The sequence below is a fragment of the Leuciscus leuciscus genome (assembly GCF_965113295.1).
Source record: "Leuciscus leuciscus genome assembly, chromosome: 22".
In the NCBI taxonomy this organism is placed as follows: Eukaryota; Metazoa; Chordata; class Actinopteri; order Cypriniformes; family Leuciscidae; genus Leuciscus; species Leuciscus leuciscus.
The window spans coordinates 21,269,240-21,289,856 of record NC_138746.1 but is presented as its reverse complement, the minus strand read 5'-3'; the positions used below and the strand labels follow the sequence as shown (position 1 = coordinate 21,289,856).

Here is a 20,617-nt window from a genome sequence, read left to right as displayed (position 1 = left end):
TCAAAACGGCTCACCTGTGGAATCAAGGTTTCATGCAAACAAGGCTTTTGTTTGAGATATTTCTCATGACCAGGGCCAGAAATCAACCGGTTTATTTAGATATAAATGTGGGGGCATCATGTTTTTCATAAATTTATAACTATATTAGTTGTACTAGGTTTAATACCTCCTTTTTTGGGTTAGGATATCTTGTGCCTTATTACAGTTTTTCTCTGTCACTTTGGTACATTTCTTGAATCATCCTTAAGATTTGAAAACGAAGGTTTAGCAGAATTGTAGCAATCCTTACAGTGCCAGATTCACATATAACTTTGTGTAAACTAAACAGGTAATTTAAATAAATACAATTTAAGTAGAATTTTAAAGAACACAATACAATGATAACCAATATACAGTACAATGTCAATAAACAATATGCCATAATCAATACAACACAAAGACAATACACACAAAACCAGTGCAAGCAAGGCGAACAGTCACATATTGCACAGAAATATTGCACAGTAAGCAATAAGTACTGCATGATATCGCACACAATGAAAGAGAGGTAAGTGCAACAGAATGTAACCAAATTTGAATAACATAGTGTAAACATAGACACACTGAGATATACAGGGGGTGTTGTTAACCTTGTATAGGATGAGATATAACATGCCCCCTCAGATTGGTGCGTTTCTCAGAGTGTGTGTGTGTCTGTGCTGGCAGTGTTCATCTCTCGCATGGCGCTGGGGTAGAATGTTCTTGACTCTATTGGTCCGTGATTTGATGGACCTAAAACGTTTACCAGAGGGCAGCAATTCAAACGACCGATGTCCCGAATGGAAAGGATCCTTTAAAATATTTTCCTGCTCTTCATTTATGTCAACGAACATATCAATGCCACCAGAATGACAAGTCCTTGTGTCATTATTCACGAAAAAGATAGTCAAAATGCTTAGTCATGTTATCAATTTAACAGTGGACTCTGTCAGTATTTTCAGATGTAAACTATATTTGAGAACAGTGACTGAAAATGCACAAGACTGCACTTTATCTGTATGGCATGTACATTTAAACAGTATGAATGTACACATTACTCTTTGGGATATTGATTGAAAGAGACTGGACAGGATTCACAGTTTCACTTTTACTGTTGGTCTGTCAACAAATTACAGTACAATGTCATGCGATATAAAGAAAAAGGCAAGACTATAAACACACTCTGTACATGTGTGTGTGTTTGTGTGTTGCATTATGTCTCTATGAAGTATATTTATGATGTAAAATGTAAGTGGACTATTGTAATATAGCATTACAGTATTGAACAATGTCTGATTGAGGTCCCAGATGTTCTCCCATCACTGTAAAATAAAATTACATCCCCAAGTCAAAAATTTCTAGTGACTGATCACATCTAAATTTTTCAATTAGTCTGACGTATTATTTCTCATTGAGCCAATGTTAACAGACTATTGCAACAAGAATTGCACTTGGGCCAATTAAAAAATTTAGATGTGACCAGTCACTAGAAAATTTTGACTTGGAGAGCTTAGACATTTTTTTACAGTGATGAGGTCATGATTGAGAACATGGTCCACAATGGCCTCTTCTACCTCTTCCACAGTTTTGCCTCTGTACTCTTCCACCATGCATCCTTACTCTTCTTCTTCTTCCCAGCTGTTGACCCTTGTTTGTTTCCTGGTTGTTCTTCATTGTCAGAATTTGTAACACTGTGTTGTGCTCTGTCTATATATTCTTCCCAAATGAAGCTTCATGAGATGCACCTCTGAGCTATTTTAGAGAACTGGTTGATCATTGGTTGATTTAGCCCTTTACATTTCCCTTCAATAGTGAAAAAAATTCTAATAGAAATGATGATTGACAGCTTATGAAAACTAGTTCAACCATTCCGCATTTAATGAACTAATGCATAGACGTTTTGAGGGGTAAGACTTGATCAACATGAAAAAAGCAATTGATAATGTAGGAAAGTTGTGATGCACAAAAGCGACTGAGAAAAACTAATAGCTACTTATTTTAGTAACAGCTATAATTGTTCAGAAGTATATCACTTGAAGTATATCACTATGATTTTATATGGTCAGAATAAAAATAAAATAAAAACTAAACCCAACACTATTATTATTGATTTAATTAATTAAAAGAAATACCGACGTGAAAATCCTTTTCTGTGTGAGAGGGCTTTCTGCTCAGCTGTCAGCATCGGCTCGTGTTTTGTTTTAGTTTCTCCATCCTGTAACCTTGTTCATCTCATTCTGTCTGAATCGGCTGGAACTATCAGCAGGAAATGAATGATGTGTACCCGCACGCCTTCTTAATGTCCTTGTGCACATGAGGAGGTTGGTTATTCTTATACTTTTAAATCAAATAAGCCACTCAGAAAACTAAGATAAAATTTCACAGGCTTGCCTTGGTCCCGGCAGCCAGCATCTTATCAGGAACATTGTGACAACAGCTCTAGATACTGTTGAGTTTCACACTCAAAGGGGGCAGGGGGGTGGAAGTGCCAGCTTGTGCCGGATTATAGCCGGAATGCTTTCAAACTGTCCCAAAGATCATCCATATGAACAGAATCACCCTCCATAACATGCTCTGCAATATGTTTCAAATGGGGAAACAATGAGAAAAAGTTGCGTGCTTGTGTGAAAATACTTATGTAGAAAATAGAAAGTTTGGCTAGATAGACTATCTGATGTGTTTAAGTGTGAGAGAGTGTATGTGTGATCCATGTTTACCCTGTGCATGTAAATTAGACCTTCTGTTGTGAAATATCTTCAAATATTTGTCTGGTGGACCAAGAACACTGATGGCCATCCATTACAATTTTGTCCTTTGAATTTAAACAGTGATCCAGTGGAGTTGGAGTGGAGTTTGTTTTAGTAATTTAACAGCTGTCTTGCCTCTCTCTGGTTGTGAAAAGTGTGACTAGTTTTAGTAAAATGATTAAATGACCTTTGGCTCCAGTTTTGTTGATGTTGGTGTTGATAATATCAGTGGTTATGTAGATATTTAGATGGCATATGAATAATTTGAATCATTTCTGAGTAAATAAATATCTGAATGTGGTCCAGAGTAAACATTTCTCTGACTAAACCCAAAGCCAATCTTCATGATCTTTATAGAAAGTGCAAATGACTGCAACAAGACTATATTTTCAAAGTGGCATTTAATGGTAAATGAGGCATCCAGATCCTTTTGACACTTTGGTTTTCATATGAACCAATATCCATCTTTGTGTGTGCTATGGTTGCTTTTAAACCTTTATTTTTGCATGGAAGTGATAGTCAAGAGGATTGTCCATAGGGAGACATTTATGATGACAGCAGGAGAGCAGCAGATTTTATTATTCAAGATTTACTGAAGCCAAGAGCAGCAGCACATCAACCAGCATCCCTCCCAGAATTATATCTATTTATTGATCTACTCCTTGAAACAACTTCAAGAGAAAGTGTTTCCTGTTTACATTGTCATAGGTCAAAAGTTCCCCAAGTGATCTAGATTGTGCAACTGAATCCGAAGCTGGACTGATGCTGCTGTTTAAAATCGTCTGAAATGCTTCTACAGACATGCAGAATAACTTTCCGGTCATCATTTTCATGTGTTTTCATATGCCGAGCAAAAATAAATACTTAACGTGTGAGCGAAATATAATGATGGCGAACACATAAATAAGTTTGTCATAAGCTGAAGAAAAGTTAGATTTATTTTGGCGAGGAATTGTTTTACTGCTTTGATTAAATAAGATCTCACTGTCTGTGCGCTCAACATGTGACGTCACTTTCCCAAACATTCGCCGCTTGGAAGTTTGTCCATATATGGAAGAGCGATCATCCAGACTACTGTGAGTGCATAGTGCGCGGGTGTGTTTCTGACCTAGTCATACTTTTAGGGATAAAATTGCTGAAGAATGTTCCTTGAATTTTGCTAAATCAGATAAAACTTTCTTTTAAGTCCTCAAATAGAGAATCAAACCGACAGACACACACACACACATATATATATATATATATATATATATATATATATATATATATATGAAGAGTTCAGATGCAAAAACCTCTAAATGCCATCTGAAATTTTCTTTTAGAATGACATTTTTTATCAAGCTTGTATATTTAAGTTCAATAATTTCACTTAAAGTGAAATTACTGAACTTAAATATACGAGCTTCATAAAAATGATCATTCTAGGAGGAAATTTCAGATGGCATTTAGAGGTTTTTGCATCTGAACTCTTCATATATAGATAGATAGATATTTGAAAATAACAGAAATAAGGTAAAACACTATAGGCTATGAATGTGTGAGTCAGGCTTCTGTCCTGGTTCATCCTCTGCAGAGAGGGACTTCTGTTCACCAGGTGGGGGCTTTACCCTAGATGGCAGAGGCATTCCTTCCCAAACTACGGCCTTCTTCGGAATGTTGGGAGGATGGAGGCAGGAGGTGGACTTTGATCTGATGCCATGCACTGGGGGTGTTAAGTAGCGGTGTAAAGTTTTGTAGCTCTGACCAATATGAAATGTGAACAGTATTTATTGCAAGACAATACATACATGTGTATATACACAATATATTGTACAGTATGAGACACAAATGAGAATAAAAAAAGTCAAATCACAGCTCAAGCTTCATTGTCATAGTGATCATACTGATCATGTATATCAATAACAATAATAACAACAGTAATATTTATATAAACAAAATTTTAGGAGATATAAATGCAAAATATAATGCATTGCAGCAGGATAAGAGACAAAACAGTAAAGAGGTAACCGTAATTAATTTTTATTTAAGAGTGAGCATGTGAAGGGTCTATAGCTAATGTATTTGTCAAAAGCAAATCAAATAATATATGCAGTAGAGTGAGTATAAAAGTGCATCATAGATTTACAAAAGGAAAGAATGGGCAGTACAGTAAGATGTTCCAGGCTGTGCATCACAGAAATGAACTGCTGACCCTTGTTCAGCCAATGCAGGGCATCAAATACTCATAAGGCGAACATCTGTTTGCGTCAGAGCACGCAATGGCTGTTCAAACATGCCCTGAATGAACAGAACAAATCATTTCGATCCTGTTCCAAAAATAACCGCAAGGGTTCAAGGGAGGAAATCTCATCATCTTAAACTTCACAGCTTTTCTTCCCCACAGTAAGATGTGATGAATATGAGGGATATCATTTGCCAGTCTAGGCATACTTCTTTGTGTCTAACCCATAGGTCTAACAACATACACTGTAAAAAAAAATATATATTGCTGCCTTAATTTTTTAAGTATACAATCAACTTGGATGTTTAAGACAATTCAACTTAAATTACATTTAACTGACTTAATAAATTAGATGAATCTTGTATAATTTATATTAAAAAAAGTTGAAAATTGCTTAACTTATTTTAATGAGTTAAAGCAATGTAAACATGTCATAACTTTTTGATCATATGATTTTTTTTTTTTTACAGTGTACTGCCTTGATCTGAAGCAGTGGTATAGCATCACTTTTCAGTCTTTTATCTAATCTATTCCCTTTAATTATAATGTTGTGAAAGTTTCATAGGCTCATTCACCCTTTTGGGATAAGATGGTAGCTACATGTGTTTTGGAACATGGTCATCATCATTGGTTATTATCTGGTTAATACTATGTTCCAAAAAACAGCTTGACCACTATAAGCTGATAGTCAAATTGGTAGATGGTCTGTTGGTAGTCCTATCAGATTAGATAATGACCATTTTGAACAAGCTAGAGACCAGATACAATGTTTCAAAACACTGACCAGATCAAGATTGATTTTCTAGCATGGATACTAAATATTAGACAATACTAATGTGAGCTGTCTTATGATGTAGAATCCCCCACCACTTTCCACCACTTTCCATGAGCACTGTTACCTGAGACACGGTGAGATAAAACAGGGTGTGGTCACCTGGAGGGCATAGAGAAAACATTAAAGGAGTTTTAAGAAATTGAATACAATGATTTATTAAACTTTTAATAAATAAACACAAACATAAATACATCCAGCAATTAATTCCAGGGGCACAAACCTACCTAAAAGCTTTTCTAATACCTACGCCGATGCAGACAACCTACACCAAATCTATTAACGGACAACCATATTAACTAATCACCACCAAGCCTTTCAAGTGGGCGGGCTTTAAAGGTTTGCTAAGTAGCCAATCAGACGCCCTGCGTCTCTTTTTATTTTTTTCCCGTTACTGTGAAGTTTTTGCTGCCGATGCTCGTGCTGGAGGTTCTGCCTACTCGCCTCTCTGGATAGCGGCCGTGAAAAAACGGACAGAACGAGACAGACAAGGAGGCACGGACTTTGGGGAGAGTGAACGGTGCAGGGAAAACGAGGCAGCGACATTAGTTTCGTGCCCATCGTTTAAAGTGCGCACAGGAGTGTTTACTGCAGCGCTCTGTGGGAGAGAGAGAGAGAAAGAGAGAGAGAGACAGTGAGGGAGAGAGAGACCGGAGGACCGGAGAGAGAGACGGGAACAGCAGTTCAGAATGGATCACCATCAACAACATCATCATCATCAATATGATGGAGGAGAGAACGACTATATGCCCCAGGAAGATGACTGGGATCGGGATATGCTGCTTGACCCTGCCTGGGAGAAACAGCAGCGAAAGGTAACGTTACGCGCTATAATCTTTCCATACCACCGGTTTAAGATGCAATGGGACTTTCTGCAAACCAGCAGAAAAAAATACCATGCCGAAATGCGGAGATTTAAAGGCCCCGTCCGGAATCCGAGTCATTGAGTTGTGGGCTGCTGGTGAAACAGGCTTTGCATGGCGACGCATGCATGAATTTGTTTATTTTGTGTCTCTCATATTTGTTTGTCTCAAACCAAGCGAGTATAGCGCATCAAAAACTTGTTCGGTACTCTGTTTAGTCTTCATTATAAGAAACTTGAGGAACATCTGTTGCGGGATTGCGCATATTCCTATTCACCATTCTGTCTGTCCATTCATTTGAGCGATTTGACGGCCCACCCCCAGTCAACCGATCCGGCCGGACCCTGATCACCGGACACCGTGCGCCCACCGATCCTCTTCACCGCGCGCAACAGATGTCCGCCGCCCGCGACAGACAGCAGCCTTTGCTCGTGGATGCGGCTCATATGATCTGATGCGCGCGCAGAGAGCACGAGCTCACTTTATTTACGGGGTTTTAACGTGTGACTAATATAGAGATGAGAGTCATTCTGGTTCCGATTCCCATTCACGATTTCAGTTCTCTAACGATTCTAGTGTTTTTGAGGAAGTATCTTATAAAAAACATGCAATTATTGTAGCATTTACTTTCTTCGGCAGTCTGTTGACAAATAATGAGGTAATTTCAGATTACAACAGAACAGATATAACAAATAACTTAAATTTAGCAAAAGGTACTGTATGTTTACCCCGTTTTTAAATGTATTTTTCTATATAAAACAGATTGTATAATATGGCTTTTAACTACACGCTGCCATATGGACAACTAGTCAACAACTGCATTGATTAAGTCTCACAAGTACAGCATAATGCAGGTTTTGATTAACTTTCGCGTAGACGAAAGTTATAATTTGCGGTTCAAATTCGTCAGATTAATTTTGGAACCTTTCATACTGATTCACAAGTCTTTTTGATTAACTTACATGATTTGTTTATTGGAGTTGTTTGTTCGAGAATCGAACTTCGCCGTGTGTTTTAGATTCACTTAAGGAACCGGTTCATAAGAGTCGTTCGTTCGGGGTTTAACGTTATACGGATTACTTTGTAGAATCATTAGCGGTGATGAACAGTAACGTTAGTTGCTAGCAGACACTGTCAGAGTATTTTAATACAGTGTTCAGTGTTCATCGGCAGAAGAATGCACGGTTAACAAAGCCGAAAGTCATGAAAATCGCTTAGTTCCGGTATGTTTAACGGTCCTGATTAAGAACCGGCTCTCGGTTGCCAATTCTAGGCCCAGCTCCGTTAACGGATTCCGGTAGACCATTAGTTGGGGGAGGGGAGTGTTTATAAAAAATCTCTCGGATGTGATTTTCTGCACAGAAGTCTAAAAACTATTTGAAATATGAGTAACATTTGTCGCTCCCACACTCCTTTCTTCCCGTTTGGAAAACGGGGAGGAAAAAAGAACGAGTGCTGGAATCTGCTGCGGTTTGGGCTGGGCTTGTCAGGGAGCGAGTCTGCCCAAAAATGGTAATAACAGACCCCGTACACGGCTGCTGGAAAACTTTCCCGGGTTACTTTTTTTTCCTTCCTCGAAAGCTTGTAGACTCCTGAATGATGTCATCAGCTACCGGCGGGAAAGACTCATGCTCAGGTATGCGGGCAGAGTCCTTCACTTCAGCTCCTACAACCATAAACCCATGACAAAACCGTGTGTCAACAGTTTACACCAGCCCTGACATGCTGTTTCTGCTTAACTGAGTGTTAAGAGATAAATTAAAAATACGTTTTTTATCAGTATCCTAGTGCAGGATCATCATATTTAGATTTAGATTTTATTTTTGCTACATTAACCGTTATATATGTTATAGTGGTGTGTGTTTGTGTGGTGGGTCAGATGGAATTGAGAGAGACAACTAGAAAAAGCCCTGAAGAGTTTTTTCCGTGTCGTGATCTAAGCAATACATTGTGTTAGAGCATCATTTCCATTTCCGACACTCACTAATAACACTCTCACACACACACACACACACACACACACACACACACACACACACACACACACGCACACGCACACACGTCTGCTCCATACTGCCCATTAAACACCCTCTGTGACTTTAATGATGTGTGTTTGTGTGTGTGTCAGATAAATTGGTTATTGTTCTGCTTTCTGACAGGGCTGAAAGGTCAGTAGAGAAGTGAAGTAAAGTATGTTCTGCAAACACACACACACACACACACACACACACACACACACACACACACACACACACACACACACACACACACACACACACACACACTGCAGGTATAGAGGGCAGCTCGGGCAGCTCTCGTAGTCGTAAAAGACATACGGAATAAGTCAAATCTGGAGTGAATTTGCGTTGAGAAAGTGAATGCATGTGAGAAAACATCTGATTGGTTGCTGTTTATGTTTATGGGTTAAAGTATTTCAGCAAGTTCAGACTTAACCGATAGAATCAGAAACACATTTTCCTGTCTTATAACATCTGTGCAGGTCTCTAAGAGTTTTTCTGCAACTTGAGGGGAAGAAAGACCCTCGGGCTGGGCAGGTGTGAGGTGATTCAGTTTAAAACGGCAGCGAGACCTTATGAACTCTCTCCTTTTTGCTTGGCCTCATCTGTGAGTTCAGACTTCATTGTTTTGTTCACGTGTCCCATTCTGCCGCTTTTTAAGCCAATCGGAGAAGTCTTCCGTTGCCACAGTTAATTTTGTATTGCCACAAGAGAGTTCTGTTAGGTTTCAGTGAATGTTCTGTTTACATTTACATTACTGTTCAAAGGTTTGGGGTCAGTTGCTCACGGCCCATGCGAACGCTCCACTTTTCAGTTTGGGTTTTCGGCCAAGTGTACTCCAGAATTTTCTGTTTCGGACCAGAAGTTTCATTTTGGTGCATCCCTAATTTGTGGCCATGTTCAACAGAAGTTTTACCTCAGGCATTTGCCAAAACACTTTATTTTGGTAAAGGTTGAGACTCGCATAACCAGGTGTCAACAAAACATTTTTTCCAATATTTTCATATGAGAACTGAACTGAATGAGTTCGATATTTCACCCAGAACACCCTAGCAACCACTTAGCAGCTCCCTAGCAACAAGCCACTACATCCTAGCATTATGTTAGTGGGTTTCCTTTAGAAAATGTGAAAATCTGAATTTTGTACTGAAAAGGCTAAATTTGTCTTTCAGTGCCGTGCAGTGTGTGGATTGAAGTAGTGGGTTATTTTTAAGTGTTTCCTTGCTGCAGTAGTTCAGTCTGCCTTGGGCAGGTTTTATATGGTTCTGTTTGCAAGTCTTGACTGCTCTGATAAGAAAGATGTAGATCTTCAGAAACAGGAAAAGGTTCAGCTCTAGTGAATCTGAATCAGTCACATATCATTGGGTTCTGAGATCTATATCTGACAATCTGCATTGTGTATTTTCTTGGTGTGTGTCTTTAAGGGTGGTAAAGGGTTAATGTAGGCAAGCCTCCTCTGGCTTTTTCAGTTTAAAGAATTAAAGTAGGTCTGCTTGTCGCAATCAATCCTCTGTTTTTCTCTGTGTCTCACTCGTTCTCTTTCTCTCCACCTCTATTAGAGGGGGTAAGTTGAGGATCCCAAGGGGATACAGAGGATTTTTTTTTAGCTGGTTTGAGGTGAGTTCCCTGAAATCTGTTGCAGATCTAATATAAGAAGAGATTTTATTTCTCTGTGGAGATACTGACATACTGACATACATGAATAACTACGTTTTACACGTTCATGCAGTTTATTACTGAAAATCTGAAGCATTCCATGAAACATGGTAAAATGCGAGTACTGCACTCTTATTGGTAGCTGAAAGCATAATAAAATTAGCCAGTATATCTAATAAACCAACACGTGAGGAGCAGGGTATGTGTAAAACTTTGTGAATGGCAGCTGCTTCAATTACGTGGAGTTCTGCGGGCACAGATGCCATGTAGGCCTGCATATAACACGTGATGTCCTTAGGCGACATTGCATGCCTGATTTTGTCCCTACCACTTAATGAAATCTGGCATTTTCAATTCTTGAGCAGAAGCTTTCATATAGCCAGTCTGTTGCTGTGACGATACTGCGTTAGAAATATTTTTTTAATTCTCTACATTTCCATGTGGTTGTTATCAGTGGTAGAAAGCAATGGCGGCAATCACAGGCTATAACCATGTCTTGAAGATTGTGGGGGACCTAACCAATTTTGGGGGAATGGTGGGTAATGTGGCAATATCTGATTATTGGTGTGGACTTGTCCATGTCAGTGTTTATTGTGGTTACCCAACATCTCTCTGATGCAGACTCCAATTTATTGCTTTTCTACAGCTTACTATCTGTTCTAGTAAAACAATGCGAACAAATGTGTTCAGTTGTGTTTTATTAAAAAATTATAGGGCAGATTGAAAAAAAGTCCCTGAACAGAAAGTGTTTAACTTGATTCAAAACATTACCTAATTACATTACATTAGATAATCCATCACTATTTCATGACATCATAACCAGCATGTCTGTGAACACACACACACACACACACACACACACACACACACACACACACACACACACACACACACACACACACACACACACACACACACACACACACACACACACACACACACACACACACACACACCAAAATGACATGCACAATGACATCCATGACACCGTTTCTGCCATTTCCTGTCCTGGAGTTTGATGTGAGGACGTGATGAGGTACTTAATCCCTCGCTGTGCTCTTTCAGCCAATGAAAGAACAGCTTGAATAGAGCTAGAATAGTGTAGAATGCTGCCACCTCATTTACTGGGACTGTGTGTGTGTATGTGTATGTGTGTGTGTGTGTGTGTGTGTGTGTGTGTGTGTGTGTGTGTGTGTCTCTGCTCGAGCCAGACCAAGATGCTGTGGGGATACAGTTTATTAATGTGTGTGCGTATTTAAAAAGTTTCTTTTATTGACTGTGTTTGGTCCTCCAGCGGCTCTGCAGTTTGCAAAGTCAAATATGTCAATTCAGACTTTTTATCTTGGTGAAAGTCAAGCTCTTCATGCAAATTATCTCATACCGCTCCTAACCTGATGATGCGCTCAAAACAAGGACTTTGTTCCTGGGGACTATCTGACAGTTACCAAGAACCAGGCCTTATTTTTCCTCATATATGACCTGTGTAGATAATGAAACATTGCTATGAGGAGATGTGCACATAAACTTTGGAACTTTAATTAACGTAAAAGCAGTGATCCGAGCGAGTCAGCGTTTAGCTGTAAGTGAAGCCTCTGGCTGTGTTGATAGGATTATTAATGAGCCATTAAACTGTGTGTCTGGAAACATGAAAATAAGAGACAGGCTCACCTTAGGAGGGTGTAGTGTGTGTGGGGGGGGGTGGCTAATGTGGAATGCGTGTGGAAGCGAGACAGTGGGCCGCGCGTCTCTGGGGCTGATCAGCACTTCCTGTCTGGAGGAGAAAGCCAGCAGACACCAACAAACAGCCCACTAATAGAGAGATAGGGTGAGGGAGAAACAGATGGAAACTAAAGTAGATTTTTACATTTGCGCATGGGGTTGTGACGGTACCAACATTTGAGTAGTCGGTTCCAACACCAGTAAAACTTTGCGGCTTTTCTCTGTCGGTACAAGAGCAAAAACTGTTGAATTAAATGCTTTTAAAAAAATGTCTCTCGTCTGTTGGTATATCTGACTACGTTTACACGTGCACCAGTAATGAGATTATTTCTAATAATCAGAGTAAGGTCTTAATCGCAGTAAGATGTTTACATAACACGAGCAATACTCTTCACTCCAGTTTATGCAATTTTCATTATTCTGATTATTCGCTGATAAGTGTGGTTATAGTCAAGTCAAGTCAAGTTTAGTCACCTTATTTATATATCTCTTTTAACAATATGGATTCAAAGCAGCTTTACAGAGATAATAGGAAATTACCGTAACAGATTGTTTAGGCTTTACAACAGCTCTAGGATAAAGTTAATGTCCAGCTAAAGTTAGTTTTGATTGATTGATTCACTTCTGTTGCGAAGATCATTAGTTATAAACTTAGGGGCCGCTAACACAACACCGTTCTAACAGGAAAACCCTTTACACGCTCAGCACAAAACAGTGTCTCGAGAACGCACTCCCTGAAATTGGTTCGAAAGTGCAAACGATTATCCGTTATCTCTGCGCAAACCTCAAAAATGCAAACCCGAAAACGCACACGTCGCACACATGCGCGTTACGTGTTCAGTGCAAGGGTTTGTGCGTTTGAATATATGTGCGCAGGCGTGTAGTCCTTCTTTACGAATCAACCCTCAATAAACTACTTGTCTGGCCTTAAAAATGTATAATACAGAAATGTTTTGTCGCGTCTGTGTAGCCACGCGAACCGGAATTATCCCGACAACATTTTATCTGTACTGAGGTGAAGGGAAGGGAAGGAGGTCTTCACAGGGGAGAGACTGGTTGACACTTCAGGACTGCGTTGTCATCGTGTCCAGGCGCAGGTCCTTCATCAGATCTGGATACGGCCTGGATCCGGCGGATTGCGGTAAACCTCGGATTAACAGAGAGACTAAAATTAGCGTAGACGGCATCCTTCTTATGATGTAACAAGTACATCAGGATTTATGGGGAGTGTTCCTGGTTCCGGCTGACCTAATCTATGCTGCCTAACATTGAATTATAGAAGTCTATAATGGGTTATGTGTATGCTAGGTCAAATATATGTGTTTTTAGTCTAGATTTGAACTGACAGAGTGTGTGTCTGCTTCCCGAACAATGTGAATGTTATACAACACTCAGATAGGCTTAGGCCTACAGTATGCATGTTACTGGTGTTGTGCCGGAATTCGACTACCTGCCAAATTATTACCCCCCTCATTGAAGTCGCTACCTGATTGCCTAATCCTTACCCCACCTCTAATCCTAACCCCTCGCACACAACTAATCCTAAACCTACACTAGGGGGGGGTAATAATTTGGCGGGGGTCAGAATTCGACACAACACCGGGTTTGCCTTCGCTGCATGCGCGCCGTCTGGATGAAGATACGGAGTAGAGACTGCGCAGCGAGTTGAGTTTAGCGATTTGGAGAAGAGAAAACTCCAGTGAACAACACACGGCATCCGTGTAGAACCGAGCACATGCACACTTTGGTCAGAGCGGTAATACTGAGATTAAGGTGTTTACATGCCTGTTTATTACGATTGAAATTGGCGTACGCCACATAGTTTAATGCAAAAATGGTTACTACGATTATGAGCTTCATTAGTTTGAATGAGGTAAAGTTTAATCGCAATATTGCCAAAATCCCATTATAATCGCATTATTAGGGTGTGTGTATTAAACGCACTGACTGTCAATCATCGCAGTTTCCTATTCAATCGAGCATTTAAATACGGTTGCCACAGAAACTTTGCGGTGTAGAGCTAGAGCAGGGGTCTTCAACGTTTTTCAGGGCAAGGACCCCTTAGGCAATGTAGCAGCAGGGACCCCCGATACAAAATGTGTCAAACAGTGCTACATATTAAGCATATAGCCTTCGATATTAATTGAAACTAACCATATTATGATTAAAAATAAGATGTTATGTTAAGACAGTAGCATATTAGATTAGATTAGATTAGATTAGATTAGATTAGATTCAACTTTATTGTCATTACACAAGTACAGGTACAAGGCAACGAAATGCAGTTTAGGTCTAACCAGAAGTGCAATAGCAGCAAGTGCAGGATATACAGTGGTTCAAGTGCAGAACATGGATACAAGTGCAGAACATGGATATGTACTGAATAAATATAGAGTTGAATACTATTATAAACAAAAATTTACAGATAGATTTGTCCTATGAATATAATATACAGATAACTATTACTGTGAACAGAATTTACAGCTAGATATGTACTGAATATAATATACAGATGGCTATTACTATAAACAGAATTTTTACAGATAGATATGTACTGAATATATATATACAGATGGCTGTTACTATAAACAGAATGTGAGCATAATATACAGATGGCTATTACTATAAACAGAATTTTACAGATAGATATGTACTATGAATATATATATATACAGATGGGTGTTACTATAAACAGAATGTGAGCATAATATACAGATGGCTATTACTATAAACAGAATTTTACAAATAGATATATGTATAAGTTAGGCTAAAATGAGCAGTATAACAATGGATTTAAAGTAGTGCAAATAAAGTTTGGACAGAAGCTATCCGAGTGAAAGTGCAGTGGAAGTAATTGCATATTACAGTTAAAGTACGGTATTGCAAATGTATATGTAAACAGTCGGTACTGTAAATAAACAGTCGGCAGTGCAAATTGATTATTGCAAATATTATTGTTGTTGCACATGCGTCACTGTCTGTATATTACTTTTCATTGTTAAAATTGAGATTTATGCATCATAATAAACATGTTGTGATAAGATTCACAATTCATTAGTTGTTTGCAGTTGTAAATATTTTAATGGATTTGCAGTCATATGTTTTTATTTTATTATTTAACATTTAAATTTACTTGAACTTTAGTAAAATGCTTTTTTTTTTTTTTTTTTGGGACCGACCGGTACCAGTAGCACAGTTGACAACCCTATTTATGCAGGTATGACACCGTGTGAGATGAGTTAAAGACTAGGCTAATATTCAGGATTAGGGGTTTATTCAAATGAATGCCCTATCAAACACCACTAATGATAAAGATAAACAGAGAAACACACAGGCATTTCATCTGTTGAATGGGGATGATGTCATTGTCTGTGTGTGTGCGGTCAGCATTTTGTTTAAACAGGTAACAGCTGTTAGACCTGTCACACGTGCACACCTGAGTAGGCCGAGCTAATGCGAGTGTGAGAAGCTTCATTCCTGTCGTTCTTCTCTGCTTCTCACACTGAAAAGGTCATTTGTATAGGTTATCTGACATAACATGGAAATAATAATTATTAAATATTATATTAGACTATAATTTAAATATTAAGTTTAAATAATTAAACAATATTATTAAATAATAATAAACACATTTTTTATTCTATTTTGTTTGAATAAATAAAAAATAAAAACAATTTTTGCTACAAGTTAAAGGGATACTTCACCTCTGGAAAGATGAATGTATATTTAAAATAGGTCATTTATGTAGAAGAAATGTGAAATTATTTTTGAATTTGGAGCTTTCTAGACTGAGAAAAGCCAGAAAATGTATTTTTGGCTTATGTGGATGAAAGACAATAACTCCCAGAATGCACTTGCTTTGCTGCCCTAGGAGGCCACTCCCAAGCCACACCTACCGGTAAGAGAGCGCAGTTAAAAACAACAAGGCTAGGCTACTAGTGAGACTCTTACGAGTTTTCCCGGGATTTCGAGATCGCCCAAAATGTCCGGGATTCGGCTTTTGCGTTCTACAGTCGCCATTCATTATGTTTACTGTGGCGAGCAGGACGAGGCTGAGGGGCGCGGGAGAACGGCGCGAGGCCGGTGGCGTGATTTACTGATGAGCGAGACGCACCGGTCTCATATCTCTCACGGAGGAGCGGGAATTTTCTCAGCAATGTTAAAACGCACATCAACCGATCACTTGTTTAGCGTTCATGTAAACACTACATTCAGATTCACCAATCGGAATGAATTCAGTTAGATTGAAACAAAAGGTGTGCATGTAAACAATGAATGGTGACTGCAGAAGGCAAAAGCCGAATCCCGGACATTTTGGACGATCTCGACGGCCGGACATGTCCGGGAAAAAGAGGATGGTAACCCCTAATACTCAGCTTTCTCCTACTACTCAACTTTCTCCACAGAACAAGAACCTGTTAGCTTAGCTTCCAAAGAAAGACGGCTAATACTGTGTGTACATTCTGTGAGTGAGATCCCACCCTCTATGGGCGGGTTGAAAACATGCAGGACAGCTCCTCCTACTGGCTGTAGTCTTTAGCCTCTGGCCAAAAAATCCTCCGATGACGCAAAATGACGATTTTTACGTCATCGGAGGATTTTTTCCAGACAAAAAAATACATAAATCTCTCATCTCAGGGGGATATGAGGGTAGAAAGCACAGTAATTCGAAAATACTACAGGTTTTCTACTAATACAAAGCTAAATGCTAAATCCTGAAGTATCCCTTTAATTTAGACATAGCAATATAATGCACGGTATGAAAAGTGGATGTTCAGGTTAAGATCTGTTAAAGATTACATTTAACAGTCAGTGTTAATAAATGATTAGTGTTTTTAAAAATAAACTTTTTAATGGGTGCAAAGGTAATGTAGATGTCATTTTTCCAGTTTTGGGTAAACTATCTCTGTAATGTGATGAACTACAACTGTGGTTTCTCTTCTAGGACACCTCATTTTAATTTGGGGGTTTGTAAGAAATGAAAAAGATGTCTTCGAAAAGTACAGTTAGCTCTGAGAAAAGATCTAGTATCATTTGTTTGCAGATGCCTCTTGGTTTTTGCTCTGATATGTAGAGATTTTTGAGTGCCCACAGGAGCCACCATATGCCATGCATGTGAGAAATTTTGAAGGAGGATCTATAAAAAACCGAGTTTACTCTCTATAGCTGTAAATAAACAGGTGATTTGCTTGGCTTATGGGGGAGTTTGTTTGTGTGTATGTGTGTCTCAGGGCGACTAATTGTTTGTTGGTTTTCTGGCATTTGTAGTTGCTATGGCAACCCCATGACGATGAACCGAGCTGTGCTGTATTTCACACCAGAGCGAGGAAGAGAGAGCGCAGGAAAAGAAAGAGAAGGAGTGAATAGAGGAGTAAATATGGGGTTAAAAAAGAGCTATAATGAAGAAATATTTGTGGTCTAGGTGTGAGGAAATCTAGCAGTGTTCCTGCGGAGTGAGCAGAGACCGGCTGCCTGTCTGACTGTATTTACATGCAAACATTTGCATGGCCGTGCATATCTTTATACATGTTCGTTTTTGAATGTGCCTTTTTGTTTTGTTCAGCAAGGATGCATTAAACTGATTAAAAGTGACAGTAAAGGCAATTATAATGTTGCAAAAGGTTTTCAAGTAAATGCTGTTCTTTAAACCTTCTATTCATCAAATAATCCTGAAAACTGGTGATGTTTACAAGTAATAATAATAATAGTAATAATAAATGTCTCTTAGGTTGGGCAGCAAATCAGCATATTAGAATGATTTCTGACGGATCATGTCACACTGAAGATAAGTGATGCTGAAAATTTAGCGTTGACATTACTGACATTAAATGTATTAAAAATAGAAAACAGTTTTTTTGATAGAGGTGTGCGGGATTAGTCGAATATTCGATCTGTAATAATTATAAAAAAAAATAAAAATAAACTTTTCCCCCCCTAATTTTGCTACATGTTGGTTTTCTGTCCGTAAATGCAGTGAATCCAAGATAATCCTATAAGCACGCATGAAGTAATTACTGTAATTACGAGATACCGACTTTTAACTTTTAATTACAACTTATAAACTCCGAATTTTCTGTGAGCTCCGACTTGTACCATGTGACCGCTGCAGATTTATTTTGGTGTTGTCATTGAAAGGCGTAATTTCGAGTCCGAGGACGTAGAATGCCACGTGTTTTTAATCTCGAAATTATGGTAAAAAAAATGTACGCAGTTTATGTTTAAAACAAGAACAAATATGCCAATGAGTTATGATAACTCCCCTTTAAATAATTTTTTTCTGAGCCCATTGGCAGACATTTATTTTAATCATAAACTCAATTAATTTTGATCAATTTCACTGAAAACAAGACTTCATATCTTGAGATGGAAGGAGCCAAAGGAGCCAACTTTCACCCGAGCATGTGGATATTTTCGTTTTTCTCAACATGTGAAACAATATAAACATGATAACCATACGCCAACTCGAGTGTGGATGTACATTCTGTACATATTTGGCGCGGCCTGCTTTATTTGCTTTTTTTTTCTTTTTTTTTTCTTGTGTTTAAATGCTTATGTTCTTTATATTTTTGTTTACACACACACACACACACACACACACACACACACACACACACACACACACACACACACACACACACACACACACACACACACACACACACACACACGGTATCAAGGTCCCGCCCCCTCTCCCACTCCAAGGACAGCTTGGAGGACAGATGTCAATAATGACGTTACACCCTGTTTTTGTAGCATCAAATAACTAACCAAAACCAAACGTATTGGGAAAACAAACATTTGCGTGATGAACTACCTAAAATGACAAACCATCTTTGGAAAACATTTTTTTGAAGTGTAATTGCTAAAAAAAATTTGGATTCACGTCCCATTCGATTACATGGAGAGGGCGGGGTTAAAGACCTATACTGCAGTCAGCCACCAAGAGGCGATCGAAATTCTTTGGCTGCACTTTTCAGGACGTGTGCCGTGCGACACACTTTGCTCTTGAACAGAAGAGCACGTCTTATGTAAACATCCCCATAAGAAAACCAGTCAGCCTAATTACACTGGAACTTCCTTAAAAAACGAATAGTCGACTAGTCGCTTACGCAGCCCGCCGGCTAGCCGGCTAGTTGATTTTGAAAACGTGTAGTTTTGCTACAGTGTGCACTTTCACTTCTGTCGCATCTCTTACAGAAACCTATGGTAGCTCATCCTATCTTCATTGTTTTTATAAGTTGTATTATTAATAAGTTTGTTAGTTATTCATAGTTTTTTGTCTTCCACATTTTGATTTGCATTACAGTTGCTGGAATATTGTAGCGGCAGTCGTGGCTCTTGTGTGTGTGTGTGTGTGTGTGTGTGTGTGCTCACCCTTGAGGATCGGCTGCATCCCATCATCTAGCAGTCCTGTCTAGCAGTCCAGATCTAGCATTTTCTCCTCACCTCTTAAAGTTGGAACAATCTCCTGCTTTTACGTGCATAAACTGAAGGGGTCTCTGATTCTGTTAAGTGGCACATCAGTCGTATTAGTGTGCGAGTGTGTTTAGCTTCTGTTCTGCTCCACAGCTGTTTCTCATCAGCTCGCTAACATACCGAAGAATCCTGAAGCCACAGATACTCAGCGCTGCCATGACAACCCCTGTAGAGCGCTCACCCTCCTTAACTCTCTCTCTCTCTTGCTGTCACAATCGGGCATGGTTGTAAATGATTACAGAATTACCAAAGTATTCAAGTGCATGTATAACACAGGTGTATGAAATAAAACTGGATTCATGACTTTCTTGTGCTTTTTCAGGCTTTGTGTAGCATCTGCCACTCAAATTCTTCTGTAGGGTCCCAACATTAGAAAAAGTTTATTTTCAACAATGTCACTTTACTTATCCTATTTGTCTGATCTTAACAATCTTGTGAACCTTTTTCTTATTTCATGTGTGAAGTGGATGTTTACATACAGTGATAGTTTTAAAGGGACAGCAGCAAAATATGGTGTATTTAGATGGTGAGAGTGGAAAAAAATATGAAAAACTTACATTTTCAATTTAAACATTGACAATTAAAAACAATATTATTGTTTTATTGTGGACATCATCATTTTTTATATGAGAATTAGAAAATTATTTGACTCATAAAACAATAAATATCTAAAATAAAATTAATAACAGTTTTCAATATCATTTGCCTTTTGATGTTTAATAGATTTTGTAAAGTGTGAATAATATTTTAAGTGACTATTTTGTATTTTCAAATTTAATGCTGTTTTTTTCTTTGGTTTCCAGTATTTCTGCCTAGTCTTATTTGCACATTTAAAGGCATTTGTTGCATTTAATTTTGCATTGTGTTTTGGTTTTATTTCTCTTCTCAACTTATAAACCACTCTTTTTCAGACGTTTACTGCATGGTGCAATTCTCATTTACGGAAGGCGGGGACACAGATCGACAACATTGAGGAGGATTTTAGAGATGGACTCAAACTCATGCTGCTGCTAGAGGTCATCTCAGGTCAGTGACCTCTCAACGCAGTTCCACCTTGAACCTTCCCC

At 38.7% G+C, this 20,617-nt stretch overlaps 1 protein-coding gene across 4 annotated transcripts in view; it reads left to right on the top strand.

The window, feature by feature from the left end:
* The first annotated feature begins 6,205 nt into the window (after nucleotides 1-6,205).
* actn1 (actinin, alpha 1) overlaps nucleotides 6,206-20,617 on the top strand; it is a 36,391-nt gene continuing 21,979 nt past the window's right edge. For 2 of the 4 annotated variants that reach the window (XM_082154438.1, XM_082154439.1), the window contains exons 1-2: nucleotides 6,207-6,633; nucleotides 20,462-20,576. In XM_082154438.1, the coding sequence (XP_082010564.1) occupies nucleotides 6,508-6,633; nucleotides 20,462-20,576 (241 nt within the window). In that variant the 5' untranslated portion in view covers nucleotides 6,207-6,507. Of the gene's footprint in view, nucleotides 6,634-20,461; nucleotides 20,577-20,617 lie in introns of all 4 variants that reach the window. The other 2 variants (XM_082154440.1, XM_082154437.1) reach the window with 2 other exon arrangements.